This window comes from Chiloscyllium plagiosum, unplaced genomic scaffold (genome assembly GCF_037043375.1).
Source record: "Chiloscyllium plagiosum isolate Xiang-an unplaced genomic scaffold, Cpla_swu_hap1 HiC_scaffold_4, whole genome shotgun sequence".
Taxonomy (NCBI): Eukaryota; Metazoa; Chordata; class Chondrichthyes; order Orectolobiformes; family Hemiscylliidae; genus Chiloscyllium; species Chiloscyllium plagiosum.
In genome coordinates, this window is record NW_028270142.1 from 29,553,977 (window position 1) to 29,569,569 (window position 15,593).

The 15,593-nt window shown below is 38.8% G+C and overlaps 1 protein-coding gene across 3 annotated transcripts in view; it reads left to right on the plus strand.

Annotated features, from left to right (window-relative positions):
• Nucleotides 1–14,527, plus strand: part of reck (reversion-inducing-cysteine-rich protein with kazal motifs) — a 187,003-nt gene extending 172,476 nt beyond the window's left edge. For all 3 annotated transcript variants that reach the window (XM_043688962.2, XM_043688961.2, XM_087986055.1), the window contains 4 exons: nt 1,541–1,748; nt 2,217–2,290; nt 5,226–5,381; nt 10,695–14,527. In XM_043688962.2, coding sequence (XP_043544897.1) covers nt 1,541–1,748; nt 2,217–2,290; nt 5,226–5,381; nt 10,695–10,901 — 645 coding nt within the window. In that variant the 3' untranslated portion in view covers nt 10,902–14,527. The remainder of the gene's footprint in view (nt 1–1,540; nt 1,749–2,216; nt 2,291–5,225; nt 5,382–10,694) is intronic.
• The last annotated feature ends 1,066 nt before the right edge of the window (nt 14,528–15,593 follow it).

Here is a 15,593-nt window from a genome sequence, read left to right on the forward strand (position 1 = left end):
ATAGCAGATCAAAAATAACCTGTTACCTACTTGGTTCCTCAACACAATGATAAAGAAAACTATGTAGTGCACATTCTATGAACCTGTTCTATACAGTATTTGATTTAATTACAATTAAAGTTTGAATGATTACAGTATTGTCATGATGTATGTACTTTATTGCTTTATATTTTGTCAATTATATTTGGGTGCTGCTTTGTTCAAATCTACCTTTTAAGTCACTTGCTCATTTAAAATAATGGTGGAAAAATTGCTGTCAAAGTATCAACGAGGCTACTAGTGCTCACTACTATTGAAGTGCACCTACCAAAGTATAGGTAGATGGGAGATTAAATGTAGAAATCACAATGATGCTGTCAGGGATCCACTACTATGCTGTTACGTATGACTCTCCATTTAAGTGAATTGAAAGGTATATTTGCATGGTAGGTATGAGGTAACCTTGCTCAAGAAAGTTAAATCAAGTCATTTCAGGTCTAAATACCTTTTAATGACTTACTAAATGTAGTTACGATGTAAATTGTCTGGCGCTGAAAATCAACTGTTACAATCTGTCTCATTTTCTGCTCTCTCTTTCAATCCAATTTACTTTTCCCTCGTTACTTCTTCTGTTTCTGATTTTAAATTTGATTCACCCACTGTAATTTTCACTTTCTTTTCCAAAATATTGCATAACTCATTTCATAATCCTTCAATCTAAATGCAGCAGGCATGGTCGCTCAGTGGTTAGCACTGCTGCCTCACAGCACCAGGCACCCAGGTTCGATTCAACCTTTGGGCAACTGTCTGAGTGGAATTTGCACATTCTCCCATGTCTGCATGGGTTTCTTCCAGGTATTCTGATTTCCTCCCACAGTCCAAAGATGTGCAGTTTATTGGCCATGCTAAATTGCCCTTAGTGTGTAGAGATGTTCAGGTTAGGTCGGTTAACCATGGGGAATACAGGGTCACAGAAATAGGGTAGGGCAGTGGATCTGGGTGGAATGCTCTATGGGGGTGAGGCAATGTGGACATGTTGGGTTAAATGGCCTGCTTCCACACTGTAGAGATTCTGTGTTTTTAATTAGATAAGAAGATGGTTTCTTGCTCTGTCATTCGGTTGCCAGATGTCCAGTATAGGTTGGAAGCCCCTTTTATTACAGGCTATGCCCCCTCCCCAGTCCAAATTATAATCTAAATTATTTTGTATTATGGTTGTGAGATAGCAGTAAGGTGACTAAGCCAACTGAAATACTGGGATTTAAAAATAACTCCCTGTTTAGAGCTGAACTTAACTGACTACTCAAACTGTCATAGACTTGCTATAACCTGTTTTAATATCTAGTGTTAACCAGTTAATAAAAACGTTTGCATCCATGTTTAATGTGGTTTTAATACAATAAATTGGTCCAGTATTTTCAAAGTGATTGTTTTATGGTTTAGACTTCATGTGAGTAATGTTCATTTTCTGAATAACCTTAGTCATAAAATACAGTATTTCACATGGAATAATTCATTTTTATTGAAAGCTTTATTTTTGGTTTTGTCTTTCCTTTTAAAGGATATATGTAGGCAGCAGTCAGTCTGTGGTCATAATGGTGAGACCTATGATAATCTATGTGCTGCCTACTCCGATCGTGTGGCAGTGGACTATATTGGACGTTGCCAAGCTGTAGGCATTCTTCCCAGTAACACTTCTCACCCGGAGTGCTCATCTGTCACATGTTCACCGCTCCCCAAAAATGGATGCAAGCCTGTTACTCCACCCGGTAAAGAAAAAGTCTAACCTTGTCTTCTGTAGGACTGGAAATTAATTAGCTGTTTCTTTTTAAATTCTGCCATATGTTGACCTTCATCTCAAACTCCTATATATGTGGATGCTTCAACTGGATGTATTCCCATTTATGGCACTTGATGGTTTAGATGGAGAGAGTAGAAGAAAAACTTTGCATGAAGGATTGTATACCTTCAACTGAGCATGGTCTATTTGATACCCATTTAAATAAGTTGATGGGCAATTAAGTATGATTTATTAGAGACATTTGCTGCTCTTGCCAGATTTACCTGTGTTTTGTCCTGATAATCCTTTTCATTTGACTGCTGATCTGGCCAAGTTTCTCATATTGGCTCACACCAAAAAGCACTTCAGCAACTATTTTACAGTAAAAGATTGAACATTATACTAAATATGCTGCTTTTAAAAAAGTTAGAATTGTCAAATTGTTGCTGCCTTCCAGGAGCCTGTTGCCCACTGTGTGCTGGAATGCTACGTGTATTATGGAGCAAAGATCAGTTGGACAGCCTTGCAAAGGTATTTGTAAATATAGAATTAAAAGAAATAGCTTCAGTTTACTTTAGAGTATAATTGACTAAAGTAGTTAGTCTCTGTCACGGTTGTTTCTAAATATTTCTTTGTCAAGGAAACTCTACAATTATTCATCCAGTTCTAGAGAACCTTTGTCCAAGCTTCAACAGAAGCAGAGTCAAGTCTTAGTATCTCTAGATAGTTTTCTCATGTCAAATTTTACATTTGTGGATATATCCAAAATTTAAACTGGATTTATATTGGCTATACTCGAGTTTCTTTGTGTTGTTGATGTAAAACAATATGCTATTTTATATACAGATAATTATATATAGAATAAGACCAACTAGTAACATGGAGAAAAGTCAATAAATTTATTGTAGTCTGTTTAATGTAATGTGGGTGGATGTCCATATGAGTTAATGAGATCAAGTGTGGTAAGTAAGATAGAAATTTTGCAGATTAATGAATGTGTACTTGCAAGTTAATCATATCAGAATTTCCCCAATGTTTTCAAATATGAAATGTACATAACTTACCTTAATAAGCCTTGTGGGAGCAGAAGCAGAATTTTTATCCATAAATATTGTATGAACAACTCACTGGAATGAACAGAGATTAATGTTTGACCTGATTGGTAAAAAGGCTGAATAATAAGATTGTATGTCTAATGAGTGTGAATCTGAGATGTTGCAACATGCTTTCAAAAGTGCTAGTACTGCAATTTTTCTTGTTCAAGTCAGTATTTCTTCACCCTTTGGCATGTGAGGGTATCCATGGAATTGAAGTACCTAAAAGATTAAGAACCCTGAAGACGTTAGCCGATGATTATTTTTGAACTTGTTTGAAATGTTAGTCAATTGTTGTGTTTAAAACATTTTGATGTGTACTTTTGATAATGTATGACATCCAAGATCTCCTTCTCTCTCTCTTTTTACCATATCTAAAGTTATCTTACTCACACATTACTTCTTTATACCTTTAAACTATACTTCTTTCTTTGCACTTGGAGACTTCAGTTATTAACTAACAGTTCTGCACAGTTTTAACTTCGGTTTTTCAAACAATTTAACCTCTTTGAAATATTAAATTTTTACTGTTAACACATTCTTGGCTTTTCGAGATCTGCTTTAAAAGTTCTGTTCAACTTCTCTTGTACTTCGAACTTAGCAAAGAATCTTTTCTGAAACCTTGAAATGTTTTAATCTGGGTTGGCAAAGCATAGCCTTAACTACTGCAAAAGCAAACTAGTAGGAATGTCCCCATCAGATCAGGCAGCATCTGTGGAGACAGAAACACAGTTAACATTTAGGTTATGATCTGTCATCAGGACCTGCAACCATCGATATTACCACGGAAATCCATTAATAACTAATGCCTCAGGTAACTGTGTGGAGTTTGCACATTCTCCCCGTGTCTGCTTGGGTTTCCTCCGGGTGCTCCAGTTTCCTCCCACAGTCCAAAAATGTGCAGGTTAGGTGAATTGGCCATGCTAAATTGTCCGTAGTGTTAGGTGCAAGGGTAAATGTAGGGGAATGGGTCTGGGTGGGTGCGCTTCGGCGGGTCGGTGTGGACTTGTTGGGCCGAAGGGCCTGTTTCCACACTGTAAGTAATCTAAGTAATCTAATCTAAATCTAAGTAACTAAAATAACTATTAGTAACGAATGAATTCAGTCACAGGAAGCCTTTTCCAAGGTGTCAGTAAACATTCCAGAAATTAATTAGCTTGGTCAAGAACATGTCTCTAATAAAATATTATAACTCATTTTGTGTTACTAATATTTAAATAATAACAGAACCTGTTTTGTAATTTTGAGGGTTGTACAAGACACTTTCTAAGGTGTTAATTTTAAGAAAGGCTTGTGATTCATTAAATTGAAACTGACTAAATTTGACATACCAACAGATGAAAAAGACCACCAATAGGGATTTGATATAATTGAGATGTTTACAACTAAAATGCAAGATTTTTGTTTAGAATTTTGCAGAATGCCTCCAAAATTTATAGAATGCCCTTAAGTTGCCAAAGTTGCATGACTATCTCTGATGCTTTGTTGCATTGTGCTGAATCATACCTTTTCCATTTCCCTTTGATCTGTTCAATGTCATTTCCACCTGAAAGACTGCTCTGCTGCTTCAGCCTCCTGGACTATGGTAACAATTTTGCATCTATATTATGCAGTCTCTCAGGATCAATGACCCAGGTCAGTCCTGTAAGTGGATTCTCACCCACTGCCTGTATTTCTTAGTGGATTTCCATCCCCTTTATTTAACAAATCATTATTTTCGATAACAGATTATCTCCTAACTCTGCCTGGGGATTGGCCAATTGACTACCATGCATTTGAGTGAAGGGATTTCTTCCAGCCATTCACATGAATGAAACCAAAACATTGTGCAGAACTCAATGGGAGATGTATTATAGATTTGATTATAAACATTATATAATCAGAGTTTATTAAAGATAACATTAACTTTGCTAGAGTGGACATTTATGCCCTGCTCCTAACTTGAGGCTCAGTTCTTTTGAGTTGGTAAATTACACAGACTCACTCACTCTGACAAAGTAAAAAGATTCCAATGAAGGTACTAATTAATGACATGATCTTGGTTGTGGTTTTTTTTGATTGAAGGAAAGTTGAAAGAAAGTAAACTCTTCACATAAATAATTCCTTTGGAGTAGTGCGCAGATCTGAAATGTTCTTTGCTTATACGAATGTCATGATATTGATGAAACAAAATTCTCCTCTTCATGGTAAAATAGAAATGTGCTTTTCAGCTACTCAAGGCAAGTCCACCATTCAGTTGGTTAAAGGCTGATCTTTATCACAATCACAGTTAAAAATTTAAAAGCTTGAATTATGATTGTTTTAAATAGTTATTTACCACAAGAATACTGGATTATGCACTTTTTCATATCGAGCCTTTTTTTTCCTTACAGTTAAATGGGGGAAGACCAGTGTCTGTACACGACATCATTTATATTTTGCGTTTCCACGTTTCAGTACCTCAGTGTGATGTTTTTGGCTACCTAAGTATAGAATCTGACCTCGTGATCCTCATCATTCCAGTCGATCAAGATCCAACAACATTACAGGTATGTATATAAATATAATGTACACTTTTTACTTTGTGGTTAATATATTTTATGCAATGGGGAAGAGTGTATATATACAGTAAATGTTCTATGGAAAATCAGTTTTGTTTAATAATTTATCTGTGTGATTCAAAGTCTTCCATTTAGTGGGCATGATTTGTGCCTCAATTTTTTAAATGTGTTACACCTGAAAGTGCCCTCTTTGAGGTGTCCTGCCTCCAAACATGGGATCAAGAGAGGATGATTCAGTATTTTTAGCCTGTTTTGCCACTAAGTTAGATCTTGCCTATTAGTGTTGACAAAACAACATTTGCTGCCCATTCTAAAACTGATCTTGAGAATGTGGTGGAGAGTTCCCATGCACCTGGTGTCCTTGTCCTCTTGTGCAGCAGAGTTGTAGGTTTAAAAGGTATTATGATTATTATAACTTAGATGGGAGTTTATAGTCACTAACCAATTTGAAAAAGTTGCTTAAACCAAAAGAGTTTGAAAGCCACAGTCTTATAGTGCAATATAAGTACACATAGAACAGTACAACACAGGAACACACCTTTCACCTCACCATATCTGTACTGGCCACGATGCCATTTTAAACTAATCTCATCTGCCTGCATGTGGACTGTGACCCTCTATTGCCTATCTATTCATTTGTCTGTTTGAATGCCTCTTAAACTTTGATGTACCTGCTTCCACCATCTCTCCTGATGTGGATTTGCTGGTGTTGGAATTGAGTGTACAAAGTCAGAAGTCACATGACACCATGTTCTAGTCCAACAGGTTTATTTGAAATCACAAGCTTTTGGAGCACTGCTCCTTCCTCAGATGAAGTGGAAGGAAATGCTTTCCTCGATTTGATCTGTCAAAGGAGCAGTGTTCTGAAAGTTTGTGATTTCAAATAAACCTGTTAAGACCATAAGATATAGGAGTGGAAGTAAGTCCATTCGGCCCATCAAGTCCTCTCCGCCATTCAATCTTGGCTGATGGGCATTTCATCTCCACTTACCCACACTCTCCCCATAGCCCTTAATTCTTGCGAGATTAAGAATTTATCAGTCTCTGCCTTGAAGACCTTTAATGTCCCGGTCTCCACTGCGCTCCATGACAATGAATACCAGAGGCCCACCACACTCTGACTGAAGAAATGTCTCCTCGTTTCCTTTCTGAATTGACCCCCTATAATTCTAAGGGTGTGCCCACGGGTCCCTAGTATTCCTACCTTTTGGAAATAATTTTCCACCATCCACCCTTTCTAAGCCATGAAATATCTTGTAAGTTTCTATTAGCTCTCCCTTCCATCTTCTAAACTCTACTGATTACAATCCCAGGATCCTCAACCGTTCATCCTATGTTAGGTGTACCATTCCAGGGATCATCCGTGTGAATCTCCGCTGGACACGCTATAGTACCAGTATTTCCTTCCTGAGGTGAGGGACCCAAAACTGGATACAGTATTCCAAATGGGGCCTAACCAGAGCTTTATAAAGTCTCAGTAGCACATCACTGCTTTTACATTCCAACCTTCTTGAGATAAATGACAACATTACATTTGCTTTCTTAACCACAAACTCAACCTGCAAGTCAACCTTTAGAGAATCCTGTATTAGATCCCTTTGTACTTTAGCTTTATGAATTTTCTTACCATTTAGTCCATGCCTATATTCTTTTTTCCAGAGTGCAAGACCTCGCATTGGCTCACTTTGAATTTCATCAGCCATTTCCTAGACCACTCTCCTAAACTGTCTAAATCTTTCTGCAGTTTTTAGGTCAGAGTGGTACTAGAAAAGTACAGCACCACTCTGATCTGAACTCTGATTTCCAGCATCTGCAGTCCTCACTTTTGCCTAAATCTTTCTGCAGCCTCCCCACCTCGTACTACCTGCCTGTCCACCTCACTTCATATCATCAGCAAACTTTGCTAGAATTCCCACAGTCTCTTCGTCCAGATCATTAATATATAAAGTGAACAGCTTCGGCCCCAACACTGAACCCTGCGGGACACCCCTTGTCACTAGCTGCCATTCCGAAAAAGCACCTTTTATCCCAACTCTCTGCCTTCTGTCAGACAGCCAATCTTCAATCTGTTGGACTATAACCTGCTGATTTTGACTACCTCCTCTGGCAGCGCATTCCAGGCATTGACCACCCTCTTTAAAGAAAAACAACAAATTTCCTTGCACATGTCCTTAAATTTTCTCCCTTTCACCTTAATCCTACCCCTCCCAGTATTTGACCTTTCCACCCTGGGAGAAAGACTCCAATTGTTCACCATATAGAACATAGAACATAGAAGAATACAGCGCAGTACAGGCCCTTTGGCCCTCGATGTTGCGCCGATCCAAGCCCACCTAACCTATACTAACCCACTATCCTCCATATACCTATCCAATGCCCGCTTAAATGCCCATAAAGAGGGAGAGTCCACCACTGCTGCTGGCAGGGCATTCCATGAACTTACGACTCGCTGAGTGAAGAACCTACCCCTAACTTCAGTCCTATATCTACCCCCCCTTAATTTAAAGCTATGCCCCCTTGTAATACCCGACTCCATACGCGGGAAAAGGTTCACACTGTCAACCCTATCTAACCCCCTAACCATCTTGTACACCTCAATCAAGTCACCCCTAAACCTTCTTTTCTCTAATGAAAACAGCCCCAAGTGTCTCAGTCTTTCCTCATACGATCTTCCTTCCATACCAGGCAACATCCTGGTAAACCTCCTCTGCACCCGTTCCAGTGCCTCCACATCCTTCCTATAGTATGGCGACCAAAACTGCACACAATATTCCAGATGCGGCCGCACCAGAGTATGTATGCCTCTCATAATTTTATATAGTTCTTTCAAGTTGCTGCTCAGCTTCTGATGTTTTAGGCGAAAACAAATTCAATTTTGTCCAACCTCTCTTCATAGTTAATACACTCCAATCCATGTAACTCCTGGGTAAATGTCTTTTGCACACTCTCCAAAGTCTCTACATCCTTCCTGTAATGTGGTGACCAGAACAAAATATTATACTCCAAATGTGGTCTGACTAAAGTTTTATACAACTGCAACGTGACTTGCCAACTTTTATACTCAATGCCCTGACCAATGAAGGCAAGCATGCACTTAACCACTTGTGTTGCCACTTTGAGGGAGCTACGGACTTGGACCCTAAGATCGCTCTGTATATCAGTGTTCCTAAGGATCCTGCCATTTACTGGATATTTTCTTGCATTTGTCCACCCAAGATGCATCTCTTCCACACGTGGCTGTATTAAACTCCATCTGCTGTTTCCCCACTCAACTTTCCAACTGATATATATCCTGCTGTCCCCTTTGATAACCTCCCTCACTGTCCACAACTCCATGCATTTTCGTGCTGTCTGCAAACTTACTAGTCAGACTACTTACTTTCTCATCCAAATCATTATATATATTACAAATAACAGAGGTTCCAATGCTAATCCTTGCAGAACACCACTGGTCACAGGCCTTTAGTCAGAAAAGCACCCTTTACATCTACCTTCTATATTCTATGATCAAGCCAGCTTTGTATTCAACTTGCCACCTCACCATGAATCCCAGGCAATTTAATCTTCTGGACTAGTTTATCATCAGCACCTTGTCAAATGCTTTAGTGAAGTCTGTATCAATAATATCCATTGCTCTCCTTTCATCAATAATCTTTGTCACTTCCTCAAAAAATATTCAGTCAAGCTTGTGAGACATGACCTTCCCCTCATAAAATCATGCTGACTATTCCTGATAAGTACATTCTTCCCCAAATACTAGTAAATCCTGTCCCTAAGAATCTTCTCCAACAGATTGTAAGGCTCGTTGGCCTATAATTTCCTGGATTATTCCTGTTGCCTTAAACAAAAGGAACAGCGTTGGCTATTCTCCAGTCGTCTGGGACATCGCCTATGATTAAAGAGGATACAAAGATCACTGTCAAGGCCCTAGCACTTTTCTCCCTTGTCTCCTTCAGTAGCTGTGATAGATTCCGTCAGGGCCTGGTTACTTATCTACCCCTCCCTAATATTGACATACCTGAGAATATTGACATTCCCTTCCCTGATCTTACCATCACCCACACCCTTCTCCTCGGTGAATACCGATGGGAAGTATTTATTAAGGATCTCACCAACCTCCTCTGGCTCCATGCATAAATTCTGTCTTTTGTCCTTGAGTGAACCTGCCCTTTCCCTAGTTAGCATCTTGTTCCTAATATACATACAAAATGCCTCGGGATTCTCCTTCATCCTACTTGTTAAGGACTTATTAGGGTCAGTCCAGCCCTCCTAATTTCTTGTATGAGTCTTTTTCCTGCTTCCTCTATACTTCTCAAGGGCCTCCGTTTTCTAAACCATATATATATGCTTCCATTTTTTTGTTAAACTTTGTCATCTTTGTTTCTTGTCTTCCAAGGTTCCTGAATTTTGCCATCTTTATCTTTCATCCTCACAAAATATGCTAGTTCTGAACTCAATTGATGTGACATAACAGGGAAGTACATTCTTCTCATGTCTTAAAAGGATCAAACTCAAGGTGCTATGGGACATCTTTATTCTATAATCCTGGGACGTCTTAAAGCAATCTTAGCAATCTTTTCTGCTTTCCAGAATGTCATTAATTCCTCGCTAACGCTATGACATCCCTTTCACTTTAACAAATAAATTTTCTCCCAAAGCAATTTGTTCAGGCATCATCCTTCTGACTGCTGAAACTTGCATTAGCAATTTAATATTCCTAAGTATAAAAGCTTCAGTAAAACTGCTGAAAGAAGAAAGATAGTTGAAAAGTATTATTAATTTGAATATAAGGATTGAAATGAAGAATTGGCTAGGCAAAGCCTATTTGGATTGAGTTTAGGTATAGTCAGCAGACTACAGAGTGTACTATTAAACGTCAGTAGTTGAAGGTGAATTAGCGATTCTTTGATTACATGCAGAAGGATGACATTTAACCTAAGAAGCCTGTATTACCTCAAGAGTAATTTAGCTAGACTCAGTCCCCAGCATTGTCTCATTGTTATTTATGAGATCATTCACTGTTCAGGTTAGCTACCACATTTGTTGTATTACAACAGTGACTGTGTTTCTGGAGTACTTCATTGCGTGATGATGCAACTGAGGGATGCCTGAGATTGAGAAAATCAATATGTAAATACAAAGTATTTCTTGAAATTTCTTTGTTAACTTAGTATTGACAATTAGATTTTGTTCTTGTCATTGATTGTATGATCCAAACTGTTACAAAATGTAATCCTGAACATTTTTAAATGTTTATCTTTGAAAATTCTTAAATATTAACCACCGCTTTTGTTATTCTAGATTGAGGCTTGCAATAAAGAGGCTGAGAAGATAGACTCTCTCATACAATCTGGTAGTCCAACTTTAATGGCCCATGTACCTCTGTCAGCACTTACCACCTCACAGATGCAACTTTCATTAATGGATTCATCTGACTCTGCAAAGACAATCCTCTCCTCAGCTGCACTTTTACTAAGCCTAGTTGTTGCTTTGTCAGGATTTTTATGATTCAGAAAGATATTGCATTTTTTAAAATCAGGACAAGTCTGTATTTAACATGCTATTGTGGAATGCATGCTTAATGGCTGAACTACAACACCCTACATAGTAAATATAGAGCAAGATAAGCCAATGAGTTATACAAAATTTCAACTTTGGCATCTTCTAAATGCAAGTAGAATTCAAAATATATCTTTATACAGGCCTTTTTTGAAGGGCTTGGTTTATTTTATTTAAAATGATTGCAGTTTAAATTAGTCAGTTAGCTATCATGCATTTATTTCTTGGAACTGTTCGATATAGTTTATACCTTGATATGCAAATTGACATAAAATAGGGAATTGATTGAATTCAGTACTGCAAGATTTGACATGATGCAATTTCAATCAATATTGCATCAGTTTAAATCATGTATTAAGTTTTTAATCTAGAGCACAAGCGGGCCTTTTGACCCAACTGGTATGCATCAGTATTTAAATTCCACACAACTGAAATAACTAATAATATTTTTCCTGGAATCATTTCTTTTAACCTCCTCCATTACACTTGTAGCATTGATCCAAATTTAAGTCCCTCGTTTGATTCTTCATCTCTTACCACTTTTGCTTTGCAATTTTTTCAAAAGTTTGATCACATTGGTTAGGTTACCTAAGCTGCCATCTTTGCTGTAGTGTACATATTTCTAGTTATCTTCTTATCATATCTCTGAGATATCCTGCTCTCTCCAATGTGAAATTGACTTGTTACCATTTTCTGCTTTCTTCTTTTCATTTGTGTTTCCATTTATGTCAGCTACTTTGCCCTTAATACTTTAGGTCTTAAATTCTGCAACATGTTTCGTAGTCCTTTACCAAATTTTGTTCTGAAATTCCGAATTTCCTACATCCAGTGCAACACTTGTCTATAGGCATAACAATTTTTGGAAGAGTTTGGTTATATGTTTGAAACTTGATCTACTCTTAAATCTATTGGCAAATACGTTTCTAATGCTCCTCCTGTTTAGAATCTCTGGCAGTTTTTCGTCACTGATGTGAGCCTAATTGAGTTATGACGATATCCCAAGACTTTAAGCACACTTCGAATCTTGCAAGAAACTTTTTGAATTACCTCTATTATTGCAGCTGTATTCCGTTTATTTTCTGAAGGGTCCCTCTCTAGGTCTGGATAATTATTAATTTAAACTAGATCTGTTTAATGCAATTTACTTTCTACATTTTAATCGATCCAATGCTCCTTTATCTGCTTCTTAGAATTTCGTCATTGCCTTCATCTGTAGTTATAGAGATCAAAAACTTAAAGTATATATAATAATGCTAAAAGAGAAATAACTGGAAAAACTCAGCAGATCTGATGGCATCTACCAGTTGTAATAAAGGATCTCCGGACCTGAAGCATTAACTCTGCTTTCTGTCCACCATGCTGCCAGACCTTCCTTGGCTGTTTGGCAATTTTTGCTTTTGTTTATGATATCCGGCATCTGCAGTTCTTTGATTTGTTGTAGTGATGCTCTTTGTCCTTTACATGTCCCATTGTTTTGTTGACTTTTCTTTTGGAGCTCAATCTGTTGAATACTAGTCTTCTCTCTGTCAGGAGAAAGTGAGGACTGCAGATGCTGGAGATCAGAGCTGAAAATATGTTGCTGGAAAAGTGCAGCAGGTCAGGCCTGACCTGCTGCGCTTTTCCAGCAACACATTTTCAGCTCTTCTCTCTGTCAGCCAGACTGATTTGGTAGCAGAACTGAGGAAGAGTCACTCGACCCGAAACATTAATTCTGATTTCTCTCCGCAGTGCTGCCAGATCTGCTGAGCTTTTTCCAACAATTTCTGTTTTTGTCTCTGATTTAATGCATCTGCAGTTCTTTCAGTTTTCATTTGGTAGCAAAATTGCATCTGAAAGTTCTTAGTTCAAGCCCCACTTAGGGCTCAAGCACAATCATCAAGGCTGATACTCCAGTGCATTACCGTGGGAATATTACACTATTGAGGGTGCTGTCTTTTAGATAAGACAATAAACTGAGATCCCATCTGCCTGCTTAAGTGGATGTACAAGATGCCATGGCAATATTTCAAAATAAAAACAGCAGAGGAGTTATCCCCTGTGTCATGGCCACTATTTATCCATCAGTCCAAATCACAAAAAAACAGATAATGTGACTATTATCACATTGCTGCTGTGGGGGTTTGCTGTGCAAAGTAATGTTTCCTGATTAACAGCAAGTGACTGCATTTCAAAAATACTTCATTGGCTGTCAAAGTAGTGAAAAATGCTACTTAAGTGCTAGTCATCTTCTAGCCATTCAAACTCACTTTAAAAAAATAAAAAGCCCTCTTTTGCTTTGACTATTTCTCCTGGTTAACCTGAGGTTATTTTTATGTGACAACAAAAAGAAATTGCTGGAAAACCTCAGCAGGTCTGGCAACATCCTTGGAGAGAAAGCAGAGTTGACATATCTAGTCCAGTTACCCTTCAGTCTCTAGAACTCTCCAGTTCTGAAAAAGAGTCACTGAACTCAAAATATTTTTCTCTACTTTTTCTCTGCAGATGCTTATTTTGGACCTCCTCCTTCAGTAATTTCTGTTTTGTTTTCTGATTTCTAACATCCGCAGTTCTTTTTGTTTTTATATTTCCTTGTTTAGACTTACTGTTATTTATCTAAGCAACCTCTGTTCCTGCTGTGATATTTTCAGATGGCATTCCCCCTATTTCATATTGAACTGTTTTCTCTTTCTTTATTGTTTCAATTTGCTAACTTTACTATCTGATTAGATATTCTCGACATTGTGTGCTTTCGTGCTCCAGGTCCTTTATAGCATCCTTGCACCACCACTCACTCGTTTTCATTGAATTTAGTTTTTATTGCACAGGTACCCAACTCTTTGAATGCTGAAGAGCACAAACCCCTTTTATATTTGCAGTACAAAATGCTGGAAATTCCTAATGAATGTCATTCTGTAACAAATACTAAAGTTCTATATACTGACACTACTCAATTCTTATATTTTGAAACAAAACTGAATGAATACTTTTAACAATATAGGAGGAATGCTTAACCCTTCTTAGTACTAATCTTATTGTCTGCTTGATTTCCAGTAGTATGGTCAGAAATTTGATTATGAAACCAGGAAGTCTAATTTTGTATGAAGCATTCCCCGCACCAGTCCCAAACCATAACCAATTTTTCAAATTATTGACTGACTAACTCCATCCCACCCTGTTTCAAGAGAGCTGAATGAACACATTTTGTACTTAGCGTTTGAAAGAGGGGGCCAGAGATATTTGTGTTTATGCAAATCTTTGAAGATCGTAGTAGAAGTTGACATCGTTTTTAAAATGTAGCACTTAGAAAGCTTTACATGTAGCTTTACATACAGGTACAGAGTACAAAATGAATGAAATTATGCTGTAAGTCTTATGAATCACTGGTGATGTTCCAGCTGGGATATGCTTTGACTGCAAATCAAAGTTTAAGAAACACAGGAAGTTTATTAGAATAGTTCCAAAGATATGGAAATTCTTCATAAAAAGATGAAAATTTCAGGCTTTTTGCTCTCTGAGCAGAGAAGGTTACAAGGGTATATTGTATAAGTGCTGAAAATGTGTTGCTGGAAAAGCGCAGCAGGTCAGGCAGCATCCAAGGAGCAGGAGAATCGACGTTTTAGGCATGAGCCCTTCTTCAGGAATGAGGAAAGTGTGCCAAGCAGGCTAAGATAAAAGGTAGGGAGAAGGGACTTGGGGGAGGGAAATGCGACAGGTGGAAGGAGATGAAGGTGAGGGTGATAGGCCGGAGTGGGGGTGGGGGCGGAGAGGTCAGGAAGAAGATTGCAGTTAGGAAGGTGGTGCTGAGTTCGAGGGTTGGGACTGAGACAAGGTGGGAGAGGGGAAATGAGGAAACTGGAGAAATCTGAGCTCATCCCTTGTGGTTGGAGGGTTCCTAGGCAGAAGATGAGGCGCTCTTCCTCCAGCCGTCGTATTGCTATGATCTGGCGATGGAGGAGTCCAAGGACCTGCATGTCCTTGGTGGAGTTGGAGGGGGTGTTGAAGTGTTGAGCCACGGGGTGGTTGGGTTGGTTGGTTGGGACCAACCAACCCAGCCACCCCATGTCTCAACACTTCAACTCCCCCTCCCACTCCACCAAGGACATGCAGGACCTTGGACTCCTCCATCGCCAGATCATAGCAACACGACGGCTGGAGGAAGGGCGCCTCATCTTCCGCCTAGGAACCCTCCAACCACAAGGGATGAACTCAGATTTCTCCAGTTTCCTCATTTCCCCTCCCCCTACCTTGTCTCAGTCCCAACCCTCAAACTCAGCACCACCTTCTTGACCTGCAATCTTCTTCCTGACCTCTCCACCCCCACCCCCACTCCGGCCTATCACCCTCACCTTAACCTCCTTCCACCTATCGCATTTCCAACGCCCCTCCCCCAAGTCCCTTCTCCCTACTTTTTACCTTAGCCTGCTGGACACACTTTCCTCATTCCTGAAGAAGGGCTCATGCCCAAAACGTCGATTCTTCTGCTCCTTGGATGCTGCCTGACCTGCTGAGCTTTTCCAGCAACACATTTTCAGCTCTGATCTCCAGCATCTGCAGTCCTCACTTTCTCCTATTTAGTATAAGTTTTTGATCTCTTAAAAAGTTTTGAAAGAGTTAATAAGGAGAAATTGTTTCCAGTAACAGAAGAGTCAGTAACTGGAGGAC